A 21,933-nucleotide genomic window follows, 5' to 3' on the forward strand; every position below is an offset into this window, starting at 1 on the left:
TGAAAACATTCACAACAGATTAATATCCAGAAGATACTCATCCTTCCTTGATACCTACTCAAATAAATTTCCTAAAAGTATGGATTTAAATACTTTGTCTTTTTTTTGCTTGGAGGAAAACTTTAACTGGAGTCCTCATGACCATGGCACTGTTGATCTTGAAAGAGAAGAATCAGTACTTACTGGGCTTTCTGGAAACTTGGGCAAGTTGAGTTTGAGAATGAGTGACAGTGAACATTTGTATTTTATAAGGTCTTAAAGGAATACAAAGTTGAGAGACCACGTGCAAGTGTATGCCTCAATGATTATGGAGTTGAACTCTTTTTAAGATTTATTTATTTTTATTGAAAGGCGGATATACAGAGAGGAGGAGAGACAGTGAGGAAGATCTTCCTTCTGATGGTTCACTCCTCAAGTGACCACAATGGCTGGAGCTGAGCCAATCCGAAGCCAGGAGCCAGGAGCTCTTCTGGGTCTCCCACATGGGTGCATGGTCCCAAGGCTTTGGGCTGTCCTCAACTGCTTTGCCAGGCCAAAAGTTGGGAGCTGAATGGGAAGTGTAGCTGCCGGGATTAAAACTGGTGCCCATATGGGATCCCGGGTGTGCAAGGCGAGACTTTAACCACTACGCTATCACGCTGGGCCCGGACTTGAACTTTTTGATTTCTCTCTGACATCTGCCACCTTTACTAGGGAAAAATAATATCAAGACTCTTTGTGTCCTCAGAAGGGAAAGTGAAATTCTAACATGAATTCTAAATGAATCTGCTTTAAACTTTTGAGTATGCGTTGAAAAACAGGTATTAAAAACTTTTCATTGTCGACTTGTGGCTTTCTGTCCACATGGAAGATATTCAAAAGTAGTGATTGTGAAACTTGTAACTCTTATGAAGCCCATTAACTCTTCTCAAAAGATGCAGCTTACCTTGCTTTTGCTGTGGCTATTGTTTGCTATATTTGCTTCAACTCTGTTACCAGAACCACCCACTGACCTTTCTATGGTCACAGTGCATTTGAGGTATCACAAATGGTATGAACCTAGTCATGAGCAAAATTGGAATTTATAACAGACTGTTGCAGTGAATATACAAGAAATTGTTATCTTGGTTTAGCCCTAATTTTGAATGAATATGGTGATGATGATGATAAGAGGAAGGTCAGATATTGTTAATGATTCACACTCCCACGAGCTGTTGTGCAAAGAATACAGGTTAATGGATATGGGCTTTGGAGCCAAACTGCCTATATTCAAATTCCAGTTTGAACACTAGTTGGTGAGGATTGAGCAAATTACATAACTTCTCAGTAGCAGAATTTATGCTGAAACAGGAAATCACTGGGTTGTTTGAAGAGGAGTTAATATGTATAAAACTCACAGAATGGGGCATTATAGAAAGGGTCTTCTAACAGTTTATGGATAATGTATTTTTATAAAAAACCATGCATGGCCTATAAATCGTTGCATTGAAGTTTTTCCTTTCACCTGAAATAGTTGGTATATTACTACAGTAACTACTCAGGTGAGATACTGAAGATCCTTCCGAGCTTGGCTTTATGGTAGAGATAACTGCTACTGAAGCACAGTTGTCACCTGTTCCCACTTGGAGAAAGATTTGTATCAGTCCCCCAGGGTTAATGCTTTTGCTCGAAACTTATCCCTGGATCAGCAGGAACCCTGTGCCTCCTGATTCCCTGTGGATTGTGTTTCTTGTAATGGAAACAGTTTAAGGCAAGTGTGTCCTCAGTCTGTCTCTAATGCCAAGAAGGCCAAACACTGGGTTTGTTGTCTGCTTTTTTCTTGCAGACAACATTACAAACGATTAGTATGATTTCCAACGTTTGCCCAGGACCAGGCTTTGGCAAGAAACGCTTGGTATTTGGGTAATCTTTCTGAAAGAGTATCCCCAAAGATGACTGCCTTCTCTGCCACACAAGAGCTTACAATTCTTCAGAGAAGTCATCCTTTCTTATTTAATCAACAATTGAAACTTTCTAAGGGGGAATAAGTTGCACTGGGCTAATAGAAGTCAGTGTTGAACCACAGCGTCCTTGTTCTCATGTTCTCCCTCCATGAAAACAATGACCTAAAATTTATTTCCCCCATTGGCCATTAAGTATTTGTCTTTTTCTTTCTTTTCATTATTCTGTCTGTTTTCCCAGCCTTTCAGATGTGACTCTAGTATAAACAGACTGATTTCAGCAGGTCCTTTATCTTAGAATTATTTTTAAATAGTTACTTAATTGGTTACTGTGCCACCCAACACCTTATTTGTTATTAAATTTTTGCCACTAACTGTGTCTGTCCATCAAGGGCAAATTCTTAGCTCTGAGGTAATGAATATTTTTCTTGTTGCTTATGGTCAACCATTCAAGCTGAGAGCACTTGCCAGAACTTCCCACTCTCTACAGAAAAGACCTTGTCCAGTGGCAGAGGAAAACATCTTGAGGTTAGCAGGCAATAATAGGGACAGCCACATTCTCTCTCACTGGGATCTGCAAAATAACACTACAGTTGATACCATCCCACCATCTGCTTTGAAAGGGGGGAGAATTTGCTTTTCTGTATAAAATTCCCTCCAGGATCTCACCCATCTTCTTTCTACCCTCCATGTGTCTCCATCTGGCTCAGGAATATGTTTGTTTTTAAAGATTTATTTTATTCTTATTGGAAAGTCAGGTATACAGAGAGGAGGAGGAGAGACAGAGAGAAAGATCTTTCGTCCAATGAGTCACTCCCCAAGCAGCCAGAACTGAGCCAATCTGAAGCCAGGAGTCCAGAGCCTCCTCCGGGTCTTCCACACTGATACAGGGTCCCAAGGCTTTGGGCTGTCCTAGACTGCTTTCCCAGGCCACAAGCAAGGAGCTGGATGGGAAGTGGAGCAGCTGGAATTAGAACCGGTGCCCATATGGGATCCGGCTGCATTCAAGGCAAGGACTTTAGTCGCTAGGCTACTGTGCCAGGCCCAGGGATGTGTTTTAATATCAGCAAAGGAGATGAGGTTGACTTAAAAGCAGCAAGCCTTACCCAGATTCAGCCTGCTGTGCCTGCCCTTGTGGCTGCTCCAGGAATTTGGCAGACTTCTAGGTATCGTATTTTCACATGATTGAACTGTACTCTACAACAACTTTTGGGTACTAGCAGCTGAAACATTTTCTTTGGTATTGAGAAAAGTTTTTGCTTTCTGATTTGGCCTGCCCTATGTCTAAGGGAATCCTTCTTTTTTTTTTTTTTTTTTTTTTTGTCGTAGCCATGGAACTCCTCTCTGCCTCCTCTCAGGTCTGTATGTCCTTCGGTGTGCCATTCAACACCAACGTAACAATGGCATTTCTGAGATGGGTCTCACAGCCTGGATAGGGATATATGCTTCTAGGCAAAGTATTTTCTAGAAGAATCCCTATATCCCCAGAAAGCACGCCCTGGTTATTTCTGAGCAGTAGACTTGGCTGGGGAGGCGTACGGCTCTGTGCTTTGTCAAAGCAAGTGTGATGGTGCCTCTGTGGAAGTTACTTCTCTGAAGAGGACTTTGAATCTTAAGTCATCTCCCTTTCTACCCTTTGCTGTGTGAATGGAGCAGCTTGAACTCCACACAGAAGGGATCCCACCATTGTTTTCATTCGGCTGTTGGAGGGCAGAGTGGGTGTCCGTGCTCTGAATATCTTCAGAAAGGATCAGTTGCCGCATAACCATCTGTGAGCATAAGTCAGAGGAAATTCTGGGGAGACCTCCGAAGTGCAAATGGGGGTTTTATGTCTTGGTTTAGGTGTGCCTTTCCTTCTGGCCTGGATGTATGAGTGTAGCCACAAACATCCAAAGGTGATATTTTAAGAATTTGTGAGGGGGAAGTAAAAACTCAACCTGCTTAGCTCAGATCTGTTGCAATGCTTTGCATAATAATTAATGCGGCACAAAATGTTGCCTAATGGACAGTTTTACTGCCTGTGCCCTTCAGTTCTGACTTGATGGAGTTCTCTGTTATTTAAGCCACTACCTGTTTCCTTTACGTGTCTTGGCTTTTCGGTAAAGTTGTGGTAGTTACTATTGCCTTTCCTTGGTAGTTTTTCTTTTTTCTTTTGGTAGCTCATTGGTGAAACCTATAGTCTTCGTTGGGTGCCTTCGTCTGTATCCTTGCTTTTAACTGGAATATTTAAAGGGAAAAAATCTAAAAAAAAAATCCCAACATCTCAAGGGGCTTGGCAGTGAGCAATTGCCAGGAATAAATGATGATGAAAAGAACGATCATTTCCTCTCTGCCAGGAATTGTTTGAATACTCTATGTATGTTATTTAATTCTGACTACCTCACTAAAATAGATTCTGTTATTTCCCCCATTTTACAGATGACAGCTGTAAAATGAGGCACCGAGAGGTTAAATAATTTGTCTACTGAGAAGTAGAATTGTAATAATGGTGAAAGTTCATAATTTCCTCAGAGAAAGGTGCTGTTATTTCCGTGTTTGTAACGTGGTAACTGAGGTTCAGGGAGTTGTTGGGGGCATATCTATATCTGTATTGTGAGGCCAGATTTATTATAGATTGTTTCTATTTTGATCCCTCTGTAGGTTCTGAGTTCTGTTTAGTTGAATACTTATAAACCCTTGGTTTCTAGGTCCTATTCCATGCACTCCATATACAGGAATGATTTGATTTTGGTGTTGTTTTGTGTTCTCATGTAGATTAGTCCAAGTATTTTGGCTACTGCAGTTACTTTCCTTTTTGAGTGCTATGTTAGTCACATGGAAGCAATTCAAGCTTGATACTAAGTATTTATTGGTCAATAAAATGTGGTATAAGACATATCATTGAATAAACAATTTTATTATGAAAATCTATTATGGGGTTTTGTTAGTTGGTTCAATGATGGGCTCATGTCTGACAAGAACCTTATTATCTTTTTTTTAAGATTTATTCATTTTTGGGCTCGGCGGCATGGCCTAGCGGCTAAAGTCCTCGCCTTGAAAGCCCCAGGATCCCATGTGGGTGCCGGTTCTAATCCCGGCAGCTCCACTTCCCATCCAGCTCCCTGCTTGTGGCCTGGGAAAGCAGTCGAGGACGGCCCAGAGCACTGGGACCCTGCACCCGCGTGGGAGACCTGGAAGAAGTTCCAGGTTCCCGGCATCGGATCGGCGTGCACCGGCCTGTTGCGGCATAAGATTTTTCTCTCTGTCTCTCCTCCTCTCTGTATATCTGACTTTCCAATAAAAATGAATAAATCTTTAAAAAAAGATTTATTTTTATTACAAAGTCAGATATACAGAGAGGAGGAGAGACAGAGAGAAAAATCTTATATCCATTGAATCACTACTCAAGTGGCCGCAACAGATGGATCTGCACTGATCTGAAGCCAGGAACCAGGAGCCTCCCCTGGGTCTCCCATGAAGGTGCAGGGTCCCAAGGCTTTGGACCATCTTCGACTGCTTTCTCAGGGCACAAGCAGGGAGCTGGATGGGAAGCCTGGCCTCCAGGACATGAACTGGCGCCCATTTGGGATCCTGGTGCAAGCAAGATGAGGACTTTAGCCATGAGGCTACTGCAAAGAACCGGAACACATCTTTTATTAGGATGTCACTCTCGGCTTTATGACTCACTTTTATGATTGTGGTTGTAAGACTAAAAAAATCAAGAATTCCAGTGTTGAGCTGGCTTCTGAGAACTAAGTTTTGTAATGAAAAAAAAAATCATCCAGTTGAACATCAGGACATCTGAGTTGTGATTCTAGCATTCATAAATATTATTAACCCTATGAACATTGCTGATGTGTCCCTTTTGTCATATACAAACTACGTGAGTAGACTGATAAGGTCACTTAGAGAATCCTATCATTCATGAAAAACTCATGTCATGACTAGTTCTTTCGGCCATTCTATGAGATTCATTTTCGACTATGAGTAATTATCTTAATTGTGAGTCTTGGTTTTCTGGTGTTCCAAGTGGATTGGATAGTTCCTTGCATACCTAATTTATAGGATTTCCATGAACATTCCATCAGATGCTGGAAATCTGAGTGCTTTGAACAACACATTGCGTGAGCAATAAGATGATGATATCCGTATTGAAAGCTAAGAGAAAGGTTTTAGGTTTCTCGCTGCCTGCCCCAATTTCCCCTTCAATAAAAAGATTCAAGTTAAAAAGGAGTTTGATCTCAGTCGGGTGTTTCCTGGAGTGTATGGAAGTCCTTGGAACTCCAAAGGGTCAATGGGGGCTTTGTGCTGCCGTGGGTCAGTTTCCCCCAGTTGTGGCAAGGCCACCACGCTTTCTCCTGACAACATTTTATCAAATACACTCACCACACAAAATGCAGCAATTCATTAGACAAAAGTGAGGTTTTGAGTTACACTAACCTCTGCTTTGTTAAAAGCCCCCTCAGAATCTGAGATCTTCCCCATAGGCTGGCGGATAGGCACGTGTCCCTGTTTGACGGTTAATAAGTGCTTCATGCATTCAGCCTGAGAAATCATACCCCACTCTCCCAACTTGTATTGCATCTAACTGGGTCTCTTATTGAGGATATTTTGAACTCTCCCCTTCTAACTCTTAGTTGCTTTAAGGAAGTGTGGTCGAACACTTTGGCTTCTATCTAGGAAAATTTTTTTAAAGAATTCTTATGTGTTCCCAATGGGTAAGGCTGTTTCCCCCCCAAAGAATTGGCCCTTCAGAGTGCCTTTGCTGCATACAGGCTATGTGAGGCCCCAGGCACCAGTTGACGGCGCGTCTTCCCCCACAACAGATGGTCAAGCTTTCAGTTTCAGCAAGTGATCCTGAGCTGTGGGGGTGGTGGGGGATCTTGCCAGCAGGCCACGTAATGAGGCGGCTTAGGGTAACGAGGATCCGTTGTGTGCTCGGCGTGGCTTCTGTACTAACGATGGGCTGCTGACAGCCTCTCGCCCCTGGCTCATCTTTGAGGCAGAAGATCCCCTGCTCCCTGGATTCTGTTTCTGTCTGGCAGAGCTAGCGTCCTGTTTGCCTGTCTTTCAAAATCCATTTGGCACCAGATGGACCCCTTCATGGAGGCTAGCAGTTGTCTGACTTGAAGATGCCAGAGGGTGTGCTGACAACTCCTTCTAACACAACCTAACTCTGGCTTTCAGGCCTCGGCTCAAATGGCTTAAACACACATGAATGTTATCAACTCTGCGGAGCCAGGCAAGAGGTTCTGTGGAGGGAGTGCGTCAGCCTCCAGGGTAGTCACATTGCCCTGGTGGAAATATGTCCTCTTGGTAGGACAGTCACTCTTATTTACTCTTCTGAGTACTGTTGCTGCTGTAGTGCAAATACTATCAGTGGGACAGCCAGCGTTGCTGTCATTCCTGCACTGCTTCTGTTATTACGGAAACTGCTACATTCTGGTGGGTAAGACCATGGTCTCTGGAACTGCACTGACTGTATTTGGATTGTAGATTCCCATTACTTTTGGGCAAGCTGTTTAAATTCAGCGACTGTAAAAAGGGATGGATGATAGAAGTTATTTAGCAGGATTAAATGGAAAAGTGTCTTCGAAGTTTTTACCTTGGAGCAAGCACCATTTGAACCTACAGAAACCATTGTTATGACAGGATCATCTCAGAAATTACATGGTTTCAAAGAGGTACTTTTCATAGCCATGGATATGTGGAGGGTAGGTGGTCAACAGAAATGACCTAATGTGATACCTGTAATATCTGCTGCATCTTCATGGTACAGTTTAATATCTGTAATGGTTGTGTAAGAAATAACTCAAAACTGCTAGTGCAATTGAATGTTATTAGCCATATCAAGGTGTTTTTTTAGGGTTAAAGTAGGTGCTATTAGACTTTAAACCAGTGCAGCTGGTACAAACGGGTTTTTCTTGACAAATTGGAATCTTTGCTCACATTAACAAAGAAAGTCATGGGTCTCTGTACAACAAATTCAGACACCAAGGTGGAAATGAGGCAGGAAGATCCTTATTCATTCACAGATAACTTTTGTCTACAAGAACAAGTCTAAGAAAAGCATTCAGAGGATATTTGAGCAATTGAAGGAATTTAGTACGATGGTACTTGAAAAAGTTCACAGAAAGTGAACTAAAAAGAATTTTATTTTGGTGCTAAAAACTGAACTAATGTTTTCTTGTATGCCTTCTGTTGAACCTTTTGTTCATCCCTATAGGCATGGAATTCAATTTTTTTGCGCAAAAGGAATCATTTTAATTTCATTTTCAAAAACTTTTTGGAGTTTCTTGGTGTGTGAAACTTACCTGTTCCTCATGTGATGCTGGCAATGGCATATCATTTGGAGATGCTGAGGTGAAGTCTTTATTTCGCTCATAGAGGCAAAAATGTACATTTTCCTAGTTCATCATCTGTGAACTCATAGGGCTTATTACATGTTATTTTGGGGGGGTTCATGAGAATTCTCAGATAATAATATCCAATTGGAACCTATTTAAAATTATGGTTAAGGCTTCCTGCTGTTGAGTGAAATACGTATTTAGGGGTTTAGGTCTGTTGGCAATGCCATGAGTATTCATAAACAGGGTTTGACTTGAATACGGAACAGTCTAAAACTTTAAATGCTGGCTCTAACACCATTCTGAATATTTCAGAAAATGGTAAGAGAATGGGATGCATATCCAGAACTGACTCGCTACTATGATCCTGTGTCAATGGAAATGCTAACCACAATCATTTGTTTCTTCACAGGTTCTTCTTGAAATTTTTCCTCAAGTGTAACCAAAATTGCCTAAAGAATGCAGGAAACCCACGTGACATGCGGAGATTCCAGGTAGGTTGGTTGTCTTTCTTAAATTTCAATAATGACATCAATATCAGAAGAGGGTACAAAGTCTTAGGCCGTGGGAGATAGAGTATGGTGATTTCCCTAGAGGTGAAGAGCAGGTGCAGATTTTGGTCCCCCAGGTGTGTGCAATCTAGAAGTTGTTTTCACTGGAGGAGACTTGGGATTTCACCACCTGTGCTCCCTAGTTAAGGCAGTGAAATCCTTTGAGTCTAGTTTTACTTCCTGACTGGACTCATGTTCCTCCCCGACATCGATTATGTGACGTAAGTAGAAATGATGAATTCTTTGACTAAATGTTTACAAATAGAATATCAGTAAGAGTAAAATTGGAAAAAAATGCTCTTATGTTCCCTTTTCCTTTCCTTAATTTCTATTCTTTTCCAATCCTGGAAATTGTGAGCAGTAACTGCTCATAATCGATGGATTTCTTAATAAGGGAAATGCTTAAAGAGGCGTGAGTGGTACTCAGTTCTCTTCCAGAAATATCCTTGTACAGCACATGTAAGTACATTCAAGTGTCAGTCAGATTTGCCACCATGTATACATGAGTGGTTGCTAACCTCACAGTTATACCTTTACTAAGGCAAGAAGGCTTAAAAACAAATATGTTAACTTCTAAGACTCCAAAATGTACTTGGATGTTAGTAAGGGTTGCTGAGTTCTAGACATATGCCTCTCCAAGTTAAGAGGCTGAGAATTCCCAGGAGATCTTGTTAACACACTGATTGAGGTCTGGGGTGGGACTGGAATTCTACATTTCTAACAAGCTCCCAGGTGTTGCCAAAGTCGCGGACCACACTTTGAGCAGCAACGCTACAGATCCTTGGGTTGCTATCCATCTAATTTTACAACTAACCTGTTTGCAGGTCAATTTTAGTTTCCTTATCAGAGTAAAGGCCTATGTACACACGCTTGCCTGGTCTATCAAAGAGTATGATGTTTTAAGTATGCTTGAAAGTATATTTAGTTATCTTTAAGTGTAGATTGCAGCATATGACTTCTGAGAGGTTCTGGAAAAAATGTCGGCTGCACCTTCTCTGATGGAAGACAGGAAGAGATAGTTTTGAGTATTAACCTTCAATGTCATCATCTTTTGTTCTTCAAAATGATTATTTTTTTAAAGGATGATTTTATTAGTCTTATTAAGAACAAATTCAGTAAGAAGAAGGCATTCTTTCCTGAGATTCTGAGGTGTTTATATAACATTCTTTGTGGTTTTGCTATCTTTTGTCTTGGCAGAAATGCGTAGGGGGAAAACTGTAGATTTCTAGTTTCTCAGAGCATGATTTTGTTACCAGATTCTGACCTCATGTGGGTAAACTTGGGTATTCTTATTCTAAACAAGATTTTTAAAATGCATATTTGGAGTCATCAGCTTCACAATTAAGTTGATGAAATCACGCATGTGACGCTACTAAATGTGTTTGCTGGCTGTCTTGCCACATGAGTGTCTAGAAACACTGGGTTTCAGTATAAACTGTGTTTTGACTGTGAGATAAACCATGTATCCATTTTGACCTAGCTAGGGGCTTGAAGCAAAGCATAGTTAGGGGTCCAAAAAAAATCAAAAACATGTCTACTTAGCACTTCTAGGATTTATCTTACCTCCCAGGGAGATAACATTCAGGATGTACTTCGGTGACTTGAAGGCATTTGGTAGCACTGCTGAGGCCTTGGTTGCCTTCACAAGATTGGCTGGTAAAATGTTTGAAAGCCTCAAATTATAAAGCTGTAGATCTTCAATTAGATACGAGCCCAATTCAATCTGTTATTTTTGACTATCTAAATAGATTTAATTTGGCACACAGTATTTTATACCTTGTTTAGTAGAGGGCTACTGAGATAAGAAGCCATCAGTTATACTTCTGATAAGTTTTTGTGATGGTTAGAGCCCCATGTTCATGAGCTATAAAATGGAATAAAATGATTGCTTATTTCACTACGTATGGAAGAAAAACAGCATTTTGCACATGCAAGTGATTTGCAAATGATAAAAATGCATGCCTTTGAAGAAAAATCCTCAGGATTCACCATTGTGTAGCAATGGAGGGTTTTTTTGTGTATTGTTTGTAGGACATTTAGCAGCTTCACTGCCTTCTATTAACTGTCACAAGCTCCAAAATGTCTCCAAATAGTGCCAAGTGTCTCCTAAGGGTAGAGAGGAGGACAAAGTAGCCCTTGATGGAGGGCTGTTGAGTCAGTCCTGTACCTTAGGGCTTCTGACAGGCTCTTCGCGGTGGTGGATGGCCATCTCACCCTTTGATTAGGCATGCGAGCTCTCCCACACAGGGTCCGTACTTTTCTTCAAATAAGTAGGATTTTTTTTTTAACCTGTAACAATGTTCCTTTCTGGGATTCTCATCTGTGTCCTGAAACAGACCTTTCACAATAGGGGCAGCTGCTTTAGCCACCACAAAGTCAATATTTGAGTTGAAAAACTTTGTCTCTCTTAATCAGCTGTGACAGGTTTCTTATTAAATCCCAGGTTTAACCTGCCTTCACTCATTGCTACCTGAACTAGGGAAAGAAAGAATCTAAAGCAAACTGAGATCTATATTTTGTTTCTCAGTATATATAAATTTATATTCATATATATTCATATATATGGAAGGGAAAAAAGTAAGTATGTATAAGTAAATACATATATATGTTTACTTTTTTTTCTCTTTCATGATGGCTTACTCCTACTTTTATGTACATCATTTAATGCTGGTATAATTCCATCCTTCTTGGATCCATCTTTTACCCTCTTGAAGTCAGTTACTTTTGAAGCCATTCCAAGGGATGCTTTTCTTCTGCTGTAAATGTTGGTGTTCCCTAAGTTTCCTTCTTTTGCAGGTCTTTACTCACATCTGGCCCCTCCTGAGTATCTATTCTCCTCCCAGAATCTTAACCACTTACTCATGCACTGAGAACTCTGGAGTCTACAGGACCCAGGAACACAGTGCATGTCTCCTCCATTGGTGGCAGGGACCCAGGTCTTTGAGTCATTACCACAGCTCACATTGTGTTAATTGCTAGGTTCAATGCTTACTGCACGCTTGTAGGAGCTTTAGCAAAACCACCTATTATTTAACAGTGAACCCAAGCTTCACATAACCTATGGAAATTCTTCTCTGTAGCAACAAAGCCACCACATCTAGATGGAGTATGAGTCAATTGGCCCCAAATACCTAGCAGTACTGAGCTAAGAAGCCATTCAGCAGACTGGATCACAAAGAGGAGAGTTAGTTTTCCCTGCAACTCCATTAGTTCACAGCAGAGGGTCAGAATGACGCTGGTGAAACCTTGTAAAAGGGCATACGGTTTCTGCTGTTTCCTTCATAATACACTCATTGGTTTCAGATCTTTTTATGTCCCTGTTGCCTCTGAATGGGGAGTGACAGTCTTTCTGGTGTGAAAAACTGGCCTACTCTATGTATCAGTGTAGCTTTTCCTGGAGCGATCGACAACCTGAGTCTTGGAGACATGATTGAAAACACCCTCTCTTGCCTGTTAAGTGAGCTCTCTGCAGCGTCATCTGGTGCAGCTGTTCTCTCATCCTGGTTTTGTATGCACGCTGGGCCAGCCTGATCTTCACTCAGCAATGCCAGAGCTCGTCTCTCCTGACAGTCATCAGGGGCCTGTGTAGGCGACTGCAGAGGACGTAAGGAGGGTTGTTGCTCTCTGACATGTAAAGACATTCTGTCAAGCACACTCAGCCTCACAGTGGCTGGGCTTCTGGTGTGTAAACAGACTGCTTAATTACACAGGTCATGTCAATTAGTGTGACCCCAGTGTTTTCAAGAAATTAATCACCTTCTGCAGAGCTCAGCCATGTTCATACTATAAGGCAGGATGGAAGAAACCTGGTAGAAAATCTGGTAATATATTTAAATTTACAATCGATGTTTTCTTTTGAAATCCCTAGGCTGTGGTTAGAGTAACAGACTTGCTTAACTGCAGCAGTGGAGGCAGGTTTCATTCGGTTCTGGTGGGTGTGGGGAAGGGTGGAGAAGGAGGGAAGGTGCAGATATAAACAGTCATGACACAGGGAGAAATTCACAGTGACTAAAAGAGCCTGTTTCTTCATCTTGACACTAAAAAGATGCTAATGTCAGAGGATTGGGTTAAAGCCATGTCATGGGACTGCTTTTTAACTGATAGGAGAAAGATCATTCAAGGTGAAGGTTTAAATCCTGACCCATAGCTCCTCTTGTTGGGACTGGCAGACCCAGAGTGGGGAGGGGAGGAGCAAGAGCTGGGTTCAGGCCCTCGCTGTGGAAGATGTCACAACACCTGGAGACTGTAGAGTCAAGTACACATTTCTGAATTCGTTTTAGGTCTTCAACAGAGTTCTCCTGTAGACTATAAATTTTTAATCACATAAGTGTATACATTTTAGATCTATGACTATGGTATGTAAGAACATAGATGTAAGGTAGAATTATTTGTTCATATGTGCGTGCATTCAGCAGTATTTACTGAAGTAGGCGATGAGTCTGAAAAAAGAGAGGCTTTGTTCTCCAGGTTTTGTATTCTGTTTTTTTTTCCATACAAGTATTTTGAATAGCTGTCATTTGAGGAGAAACAACCTGGTTTTTCATCCCAAATTCCTACCAAAAATGTGTTTTTCCAAAAAATAATGACCTGAGTTTTGACTTAAAGAGGCTTTTGTGATTTTTGTGAATTTGAGGAATTTTGGAGAATTTTTATTATTTTTTTAAAAAGTCAGTGTTTCTCAATCAATACATTGTAGAGCAAATTCGGAAAATGTAGACTCTACCTCTGTTTCGTTCTGCTTTTAAGGGCACTTACATAAAAAAGTAAATATTCTCATTCTCTTTCCCCGCTGCCCCCCACGCACTGTCTTACATGCCCTGATACTGTTTTGACAAACAGTAGTCTTGCAATTAAATCCTTTACCAACAGAATGTTGTGAGCTGAGCTGCACTCACTTTGTTTATACAGAATAATTTCAAGATGCGCTATGCTGATTAATTATACTGAAAGCAGCTTTAATGATAGTTTCAGAATTCAGTATTCATTCACGTAACATGGTAAATACAAATGGTGAGTCTTCAACCTGATGTATTAAACCATTACAGCGTATTGGGAAAATATGTATCTTGGCGTGAGCTGTATGCTGAGCCTTGGCAGAAATTATGCATCACTGAGGAATCCTCATGAATGGGATTTGATGAGTGGCAGAGCTGCACTTAGAGGAAGAATATTCTTGGGTTTAGTAGAGCTATCTTTGAAGAAAATGCAAAATATATTTAGGATAGCTGGACGTGTTTGGTTGGATCTGTAATTGCCAACAGATCCTAGTTCTGAGGAAATCTGTAGTTACTAAGACTTAGGAGGAAAAGATATTTTTACATTCTCACACCTTTTAAGCTGTAATTTGTAGAGCACTTGTTACATGTCAGACACTGTTATTAACTGTTAATACATGCATAATCCTACTGGTTTTTCTGCCAATCTCGCTGTAGTTCACTTAAGCAAATCAGTCTGCCTTCTCTCAATTTCTCTTCCCCAAATACATCAAACCTGTTCTACCCTCAGCATCTTTGCACAGGCTATTCCCTATCCCCAAGAAACTCTTCTGCCACATCACTGAATGTCAGCATACTTCTTGTTATTTGGATTTCATTTAAAATGTCACTTCCTTTGAGACGCCTGCTTTAATTACTCAACCAAAAATTGCTCCTTCCTAGGCGTCCTCCCCTCTATTATTTACTATTTTTTTCCCTTCAGAATTTACCAATCTGAAATTTGGTGGTATTTTCTCTTACTTTTTGGTTGCTTGGGTGCAGCTGTGTTCCTAGTAAGAATTAAATGCCTTGTAGATAAACGTATGGACCGTCGTGTTCCTGGATACCTCTCCAGTACGTAGAATAATGCCCTGCATAAGATAGATACCTGGCAGATGTGCAGCCCACTTATGTGATTCAGAGAATTGGCTAAGGTTACAGTGTAGATAGTTGAGGACCACATTCAGAACAGTCTCGCCCTCACCTCTGAGCTGTTGGCCAGGATGCCATTTTCTTATTCCTGACTCTCATAGTCTATGATTCATAGTCTATGATTCATAGCGTGAATGATTATTGTATGTCTGGCTTACTAAGAGAAAAAGCCAGTGAGGGCAGTTAAATATCAGGGACACCAACAAATGTCACCACCAGCGTACAGAGTCACAGAGATAGCAATGAGTTCTAGATCACTACTGCGTTTTTCATGATTAGCACATGTCACTGTTTGAGAGACAGAAACTTAATCCAGTTTCTGAAGGTCTGAGTTTAATACAAGTGTCTCAGGGTTTAGGTGAATCTGTTTTTGCCTTCCATTAAGAAGAAATAGCTTTGCCTTGAACCTTATGGCATGGATTTAATTTTTTAACCACTCTCTTCTTGCAGCAGTTCCATTCTGTTACATCCTGTAGGTTTATGCATCCTCCGTAATTCTTAATGAATAATTTGGATCTTTCAACCCAATAGACACTAGCAATCAATCCATATCAGTCAAGAATATATGTATTTGAAAGATTTTATTTAGGAAGGAGACTGGAAAGAAAACTTCCATCTGCTGATTTGCTCACCTAAATGGCTGCAGCAGCTGGAGCTGACCAACCCAGAGCCAGGGCCTAGGAACCCTATCTCAGTCTTGAACATGGCTAACAGGGACCATCTGATGCTTCCCAGAAACATTAGCAGGAAGCGGGACAATGAGCTGAGTTGCTGGTACTCAAACTGGCCATCCAGTGTGAAATGTGGGCTTCCAAGAGGCAGCTTAACATGCTATGCTACAGTGCCCAACCCAAGTCATGGACTACTTTAAAGGATAAAGTTAAGACCTAAATAATGCAGACCATTTTAAGATAAATAATTGTTAAGCCATAGTCAGTCACAAAGACTCGCTAGATTTGTACTGTGAGATGTCACATGAGCCCAAAGATGAAATAGGGCAGTATACTAAAAGGCAGCGTCTGTCAGGGCTAAGGACTGCCTTGATAGCCTGCAGTTTCCTTTGAGCCTTAATCTTACAGCCATGAGGATATTTTAAAACCTCTTGGGCCTCAATTTTCCAAGCTGTAAAAGGAGGAGTTGCACAAATTTGCAGTGTGCTATCAGCTTGAGCACTCCTTTTGTGATTTTTTCCCCTTTAAACTCCATGTATAGTTATTTTTCCCATCTGATTACATCGAATAGGAATCACACTGTCTACCTGACAATTATTCAAAGTTGAATAAAATTACCAGTCAAGAGCTTTTCATGTACATGAGTTATCCAGTTTCCAGACCATGAAGTTGATATGATCCCAGGTAAGGGAAAGTTACTGAGTGTTTTGGTTTACAGCCTGCTTGTGGATGCATTTATGACTTCCTTTATTGTTGTCCCCTGTTGCTACTTTTGAAAACTTGTGGTGGAAGGCACTAGTTTTGTTGATGTGTTGGGTCTCTTGTGACTTACATTCAATGACTGTATACAGAAGTGTTTCAGCAGGGAGGCGGGGGGGGGGGGTGGGTAAAAGGTTCTCTCTATAGCTTGGAGTAGATATTTGACCTTCTTAATGATGCCTGTGTCCCAAATCAGACCATACGAGTTTGAGAGCTGTCTCCAGTTCTTGATTCCATTTCTGCCAGTGCAGACCCTGGGGGTGAGGGTGGGGGTGCGGCAGCAGGTTATGATGTAAGTGGTTGGGTACTGCCACCCACATGGGAGACCCACAATTCTGTCTCCCTGCTCTGTCAGCTGCCACACTTGCTGTTGTAGGTATCATGGGAGTTTCCTGTTTGTGTCTTTCAGTGTATCTTTTTCTCTCCGTGTCTCTCTGTCCTTCAGTCTGTTGAATAAAATTGTATGTAGGCTTTGTTTTACAGGGAACTGTTAGGTTTCCAGGAGAAACGGGTGGAAAGTATGCAATTCTCATATGTTCCCTCAATTCTTCTGTCATTCCCCTGCCCAGTTTCTTTCATTACTAATATCTTACATTGGTTTAATGTATTTGCTATAACTGACACTGACCTGCTAGTGTTGATAGATTATTGGTAATTATTGTTTACACTACAGTTTGCTCTTTGTTGTGTGTGTCATAACTTGAGACAAATATACGAGGTTATAGACCTAGCATTATTATCCAAGCACCCCAGATTCTGAACTCCACCTTTCAATCCCCTCTTCTTCCAGGCTCCTGGCACCACTGGCTTGTTTTCTGCCTCCACAGTTCTGCCTTTGCAAAGTGCAAATAGTTGGCAGCATAAGTATATAGTTTTTTTGGGTTGACCTTTGTTTTTCCATTTGGTAATATACATTTAAGGTTGCTCCATGCCTTTTTGTGATAGTTCATTTCTTTTTATCGCTAAATGATATTCAGTTATATGGATTCCTAGTTTGTTTATCCATTCACCCATTGAAGGACATCTTAGTTGCTGATGCTTTATATTTAGCTGAGTTTTTTATTGATAGAATTGACAATTCATATCCTGTTGTATTAACATTTTATAAAGTTACAGTGCAAGGATAAAATCAGGCTGTAGACATTGATACAGTCTGTTTTATTCAAATTTCTCTAGCCCACTAACTTGACAGTACACTTTTTTAGTTATGTAAAGTTTTTGTTGCATGTAAAAATTTGTGTATTCACTGCCTCAGCTAACACAGAGAACAATGGGCATTTTACCTTCCTCAGAGTCTTTGATGGAAGCCATACTTAACTTCTCCTCCAGTAAGGATACCAGTAAAATTACCCTAACAGCTTCATTTTAACATAATCAGCTCATTATCTCCAAATGTAGTCATATTCTGAGAATGTACTTAGAATCAGGGTTTTACCATATAAATTTTGGAAAGAAACAATTAACTTCTAATATGCATTAAATAACCTTTTGTTCGTGGCTATTTTTTTAATACAGGGTGATTTACTACTCCTACCCATCTTTTAAACATTTGTTTATTTTTAAATGAAAAGCAAATTTGCAGAGAGGAGAGACAGAATATTTCATCCACTGATTCAGTCCCAAAATGGCTGCAATGGCCTAAGCTGAGCCAATCTGAAGCCAGCAGCCAGATGTATTTTCCAGGTCTCCCATGAAGCTGCAGGGCCCCAAGGCTTGAGCCATCCTACAGTGCTTTCCAGGCCATAAGCAGAGAGCTGTATTGGAAGTGGAACAGTCAGGACATGAACTGGCATGATTATGTGGTGCCAACACTACAAACTGAGGATTTGCCTGCTATATCACCGTGCTGGCCTGTTACTTTCTATTTTTTAAAAGTCTGCATAATTCTCAAGAGGTTAACACAGACATATGAATAGTTTGGTTCCTTTTTGTTGCTGAGTACTATTCCACAGAGTGTTGTAATGTTTTGTTTATTTCATAAACTCATAGTTACTGCTTTTAAAGCTTTATTATTTAGGGCCCTGTATTAAGATTAATATCAACAGAAGATTGGATAAAAAGATGTATATCTACTCTATGGAATACTACTTGGCCATTAAAAATCCTACCATTTGCAACAAAGTGGTCCCAACCAGAGGCCATCATGGTTGGTGAAATAAGCCAGCCCCAAAAGAACAAATATCATATGTTCTTTCCTGATGTAAGACAGCCCTTAGGCAAACTACAAAATAGATGTGGGTAGCCAAGTACATACATATACTCTCACAGATGAACAGCGCAACGGAGTAGTGGTAGCATGCTGGGTAGTCAAGTTATGTTACAGTACACGTTCTATTCCCAAAGAAGGGCTCCCATTGTGAAACATGTAAATGTATCTGTACCACATGATACTAGATATGCTACCTTTACCCATACTTAGTACATCATGCTACAGGTAAATAGGAGAAATTTAATCTTGTACTGTTACTAAGGAACTATACTACTGTAATCATTTGAGGAATAATAGTATTTTGGTGGGAATGGGGAAGGAGGAAGAAGAGGGGTATAAGAAAAATACCCACAAAACTATAATGTGGTAAATAATAAATAGTGATAATTAAGAAAGATTAATATGAAATTGAAACAAACTGAAACCACAGTTAGAGAAGCCATGGAAGAGACTAATTCAAGCTTTAATTTCCTTTTATTGAGTTATGATGCATTAGCATTGAAGATCAAGGTTTATCATTTTTAAAATCATCATTCAAAATTAACTTGCCTCAGTGGCTTTTGTTTTGAGGGAGAGTCTTACTACCAAAATATTCAAAACTTGAACATTGAAAATATTCTCATGGTATATAATCTGTTGTCTGGTTCCACAGTTATTGGAGAATTGCTTAAAGATATAAATCTCAACTGTTTTGGTTTCTTTTGTCATAAGCCCTTCTTCCACAAGAGCTACTACTTTTGTTAATGTGATCTTCCACTCATGATCGAATTTAGCTGCTTGTGTCTTTTTGAAAATGTGCTCATGAGACAGAGGTTATGCTTCATGAATCTTAGATAATGTAGTTAGGACGTACAAGGTCTCCTGCCTGACACAAAGGGAAGAAGGACAGTCTGAGAAATGATGGCGAGGGAATTCTAACCAAGAACAAAACTCCTGAGACAAATTCCTTCATGGGAACTATTAGGAACATTAGACTGCATTGAGACAAAAGGTGATTTACAGACTAATTTCAAAGCAGTATGAGTTCATTTAATTTTCAAGTCTAGAATGTAACAGGTTGATACAGCAAAATTACAGGAACTAGTGAAATTGCAATTAATGGGAGGACTAAATGGTATAGTAATGTGTTGTGAGCACAAACGTCTTAAAACTTCAACAGTTACATTTAGTAATAGACACAAAAGAAATGGCTCCTGTATGTTTTGATTCCAAATAGTAGTTTATGCTTCAGCACTGAAGTTGCTTCAGGTCATCAATCCAACACATTCCCTTGCACCTTTTGTTTAGCATCACCAACAAAGCAACAGCTTCTCTTCTATGCTGCTGATGCTTCCTTGGTGCTGGATATGAACCAGGAGCTATGCTAACCACTTTAATTAGCTTAGCCTCACAGCAGCCTTATGAGTTAGGTACTGTTGCTCATGTTCTGATTTGATAGGGACACTGGGGGCTTAGGGAAATTGGCCAAATACACATCAGCTAGGAGAGCTTGGGAGCCAAGAATCATAAAGGTGCTGTCTGAGTCTTTCAAGTTCTAAATAATGGGGCACATAATACATTTTAGGAGTATCTGTATCCAGAAAAAGATAAAACAGAGAAGATTCTGAACCACAGTTATGTGCTAAGAAATTAAAAATATCAATGTAAAATCTCAAGTCCATGGTTAGCTGCAAAATTCTTTCCTCTCTTTCTTATCACCTTACACCAGATAACCTCAATTGGTGGGTAGGACCTAAATGGAAGATACCATGGAACACACTGAATGTTAATAAGCATATCTCTGGATTGTGATGGAAATTTGATTATCTTTATTTCTGGAGGTATCATTTGGGAATCTTCATGAGTTAATTGGAACAATTTCTTTCAAAAGCAGTCTAGAGGAGCACTGTCCAGTAGAACATTCTGCAGTGAGAGAAGTATTCTGTGTTTGTCCTGTTTCGTACAGTTGCCACTAGACATGTGTGGCTACTGAATACCTGAGATGTGGCTATTGAGATTCAACAATTGTTTACAGTGTTACTAACTTTAAATGGTTGTCTATTCAGCTAATGTTTTAGGCACTACAGTTCTAGAAGGTAGATGTGCAATTAGAGTAGGCATTGTAGAGTTCTCAGCATACTGCTCCTATATGCTTATCATGTCTTTCTCTGGATAGGGAAGTGAAAAAGGGTGTATGGAGGGCCAGGGTGGTTGAGTCTAACGGTAAAATCATTTCCTATGTTTATCTGTCCCAAATTTCAGCTGTTTTATTGACAAAATTTGGGCAGGCTGAAGATTTGGCAGGCCTGTGTGTCCCCTTGACAGCATGAATGTGTCAGCACCTCATTAATCTTGGGCTCAACCATAAAGGCCCTTTTCCCTCCTACCATAGGCCTATTTTTAAAAGAATACTCCAAAACCCCTTTTGCATTTTGCAGATTAAAAAAAAATTACAAGTAACTGTATGGGTTAGTTTGAGTATATGTTTTATTTAAAGGTGTCCTGATCATTTCCAAATAGGAATGGAGAAAACTATTTAAGGGGAAGAGAAGTTATGTTTGAATTTTTGAAGACCCTGTTAACTTTTTATTTTATAGGAATTAAGAACCATGAGGATTATCAATGTTATTGTGTTTTTGTTAAGTAATTCTATTACACAAGTGGCCCAGATGGCATTCTTTTGCCAAGAAAAGAAAAATATACTTAGTTTTTTCCTCCCTAACGGTTTTTGATGTTGTTATTCATTGTAAGCATTAGATGTTAGTGTCTTTGACACTGAATATTTTAAGCCTAAAGTCTTTAACGTGTGTGTTACAGGTGCATGGTGAATTGTCATAACTTTTTTCTTTTAAGAAAGACATCTTAGAATAACCACTTTGTACGTTTCCTGACACTGGAAACAGATACCGTTGAGATTCCTTTTATAGTTTCTTTGGCTAACGACTCCAGTGACCACTCAATTGTGGTCTTGTAGTAAATCAAAATTTCTTTGAAAGATCCAGTTCTGTTATATAATTGTCAGTGTCCTATAAAGTCATCTGGCTACATAAAAGGAGAAATGAGTTTCTGTTTCCTTGAATAATATTGACTCTGCCACTGCACATAATAGTTCTTTGAAAATAAAGGAACAGATAATTTTTCTCCTCTTAGAATTGGCCAAGGCAGAGTTACCAAGCTTCAGGCTGTGTCAGACCTGGTTAGTCAATGTTGAATAAAGAGAGAAATCACTTTGCAAACTGCTGTGTGTAACTTGTATGTAGTCCCATGAATCATTGGTTTTAGATGGAATTTTGGGTTTCACAATAGCTAAGGAGAAAACTGCATCCCTGAATGGTCTCTATTGTTACTATACATTTTAATAAGTGTGTATCATGAGTGATATGGTCACAACGCATAGTTCATCTTATCTTTGGGACTTAGGAAAAGAATTTTTCACCCTATGTTTTCATTATGCATTTATGTCTAAGAAGAGGATAGTGATATGCTTAAATATAGCCAGGCAGGTGGGATGGGTATCCAAGGATTGGCAGGCTTGCTGGTTCACAGCCTTAGGTCCATGCCCAACCTCTTCCCTCTGCCCTGTTATGGTGGTGAAATTGCAGTATTGCACAGA

The 21,933-nt window shown here is 40.1% G+C and overlaps 1 protein-coding gene across 4 annotated transcripts in view; it reads left to right on the forward strand.

Annotated features, from left to right (window-relative positions):
* Positions 1–21,933, forward strand: part of EBF1 (EBF transcription factor 1) — a 398,831-nt gene that overhangs the window by 239,329 nt on the left and 137,569 nt on the right. For all 4 annotated transcript variants that reach the window (XM_004587484.4, XM_036496965.2, XM_012927679.3 and 1 more), the window contains exon 7: positions 8,658–8,739. In XM_004587484.4, coding sequence (XP_004587541.1) covers positions 8,658–8,739 — 82 coding nt within the window. The remainder of the gene's footprint in view (positions 1–8,657; positions 8,740–21,933) is intronic.

The sequence above is a fragment of the Ochotona princeps genome, chromosome 19 (genome assembly GCF_030435755.1).
Source record: "Ochotona princeps isolate mOchPri1 chromosome 19, mOchPri1.hap1, whole genome shotgun sequence".
Taxonomy (NCBI): Eukaryota; Metazoa; Chordata; class Mammalia; order Lagomorpha; family Ochotonidae; genus Ochotona; species Ochotona princeps.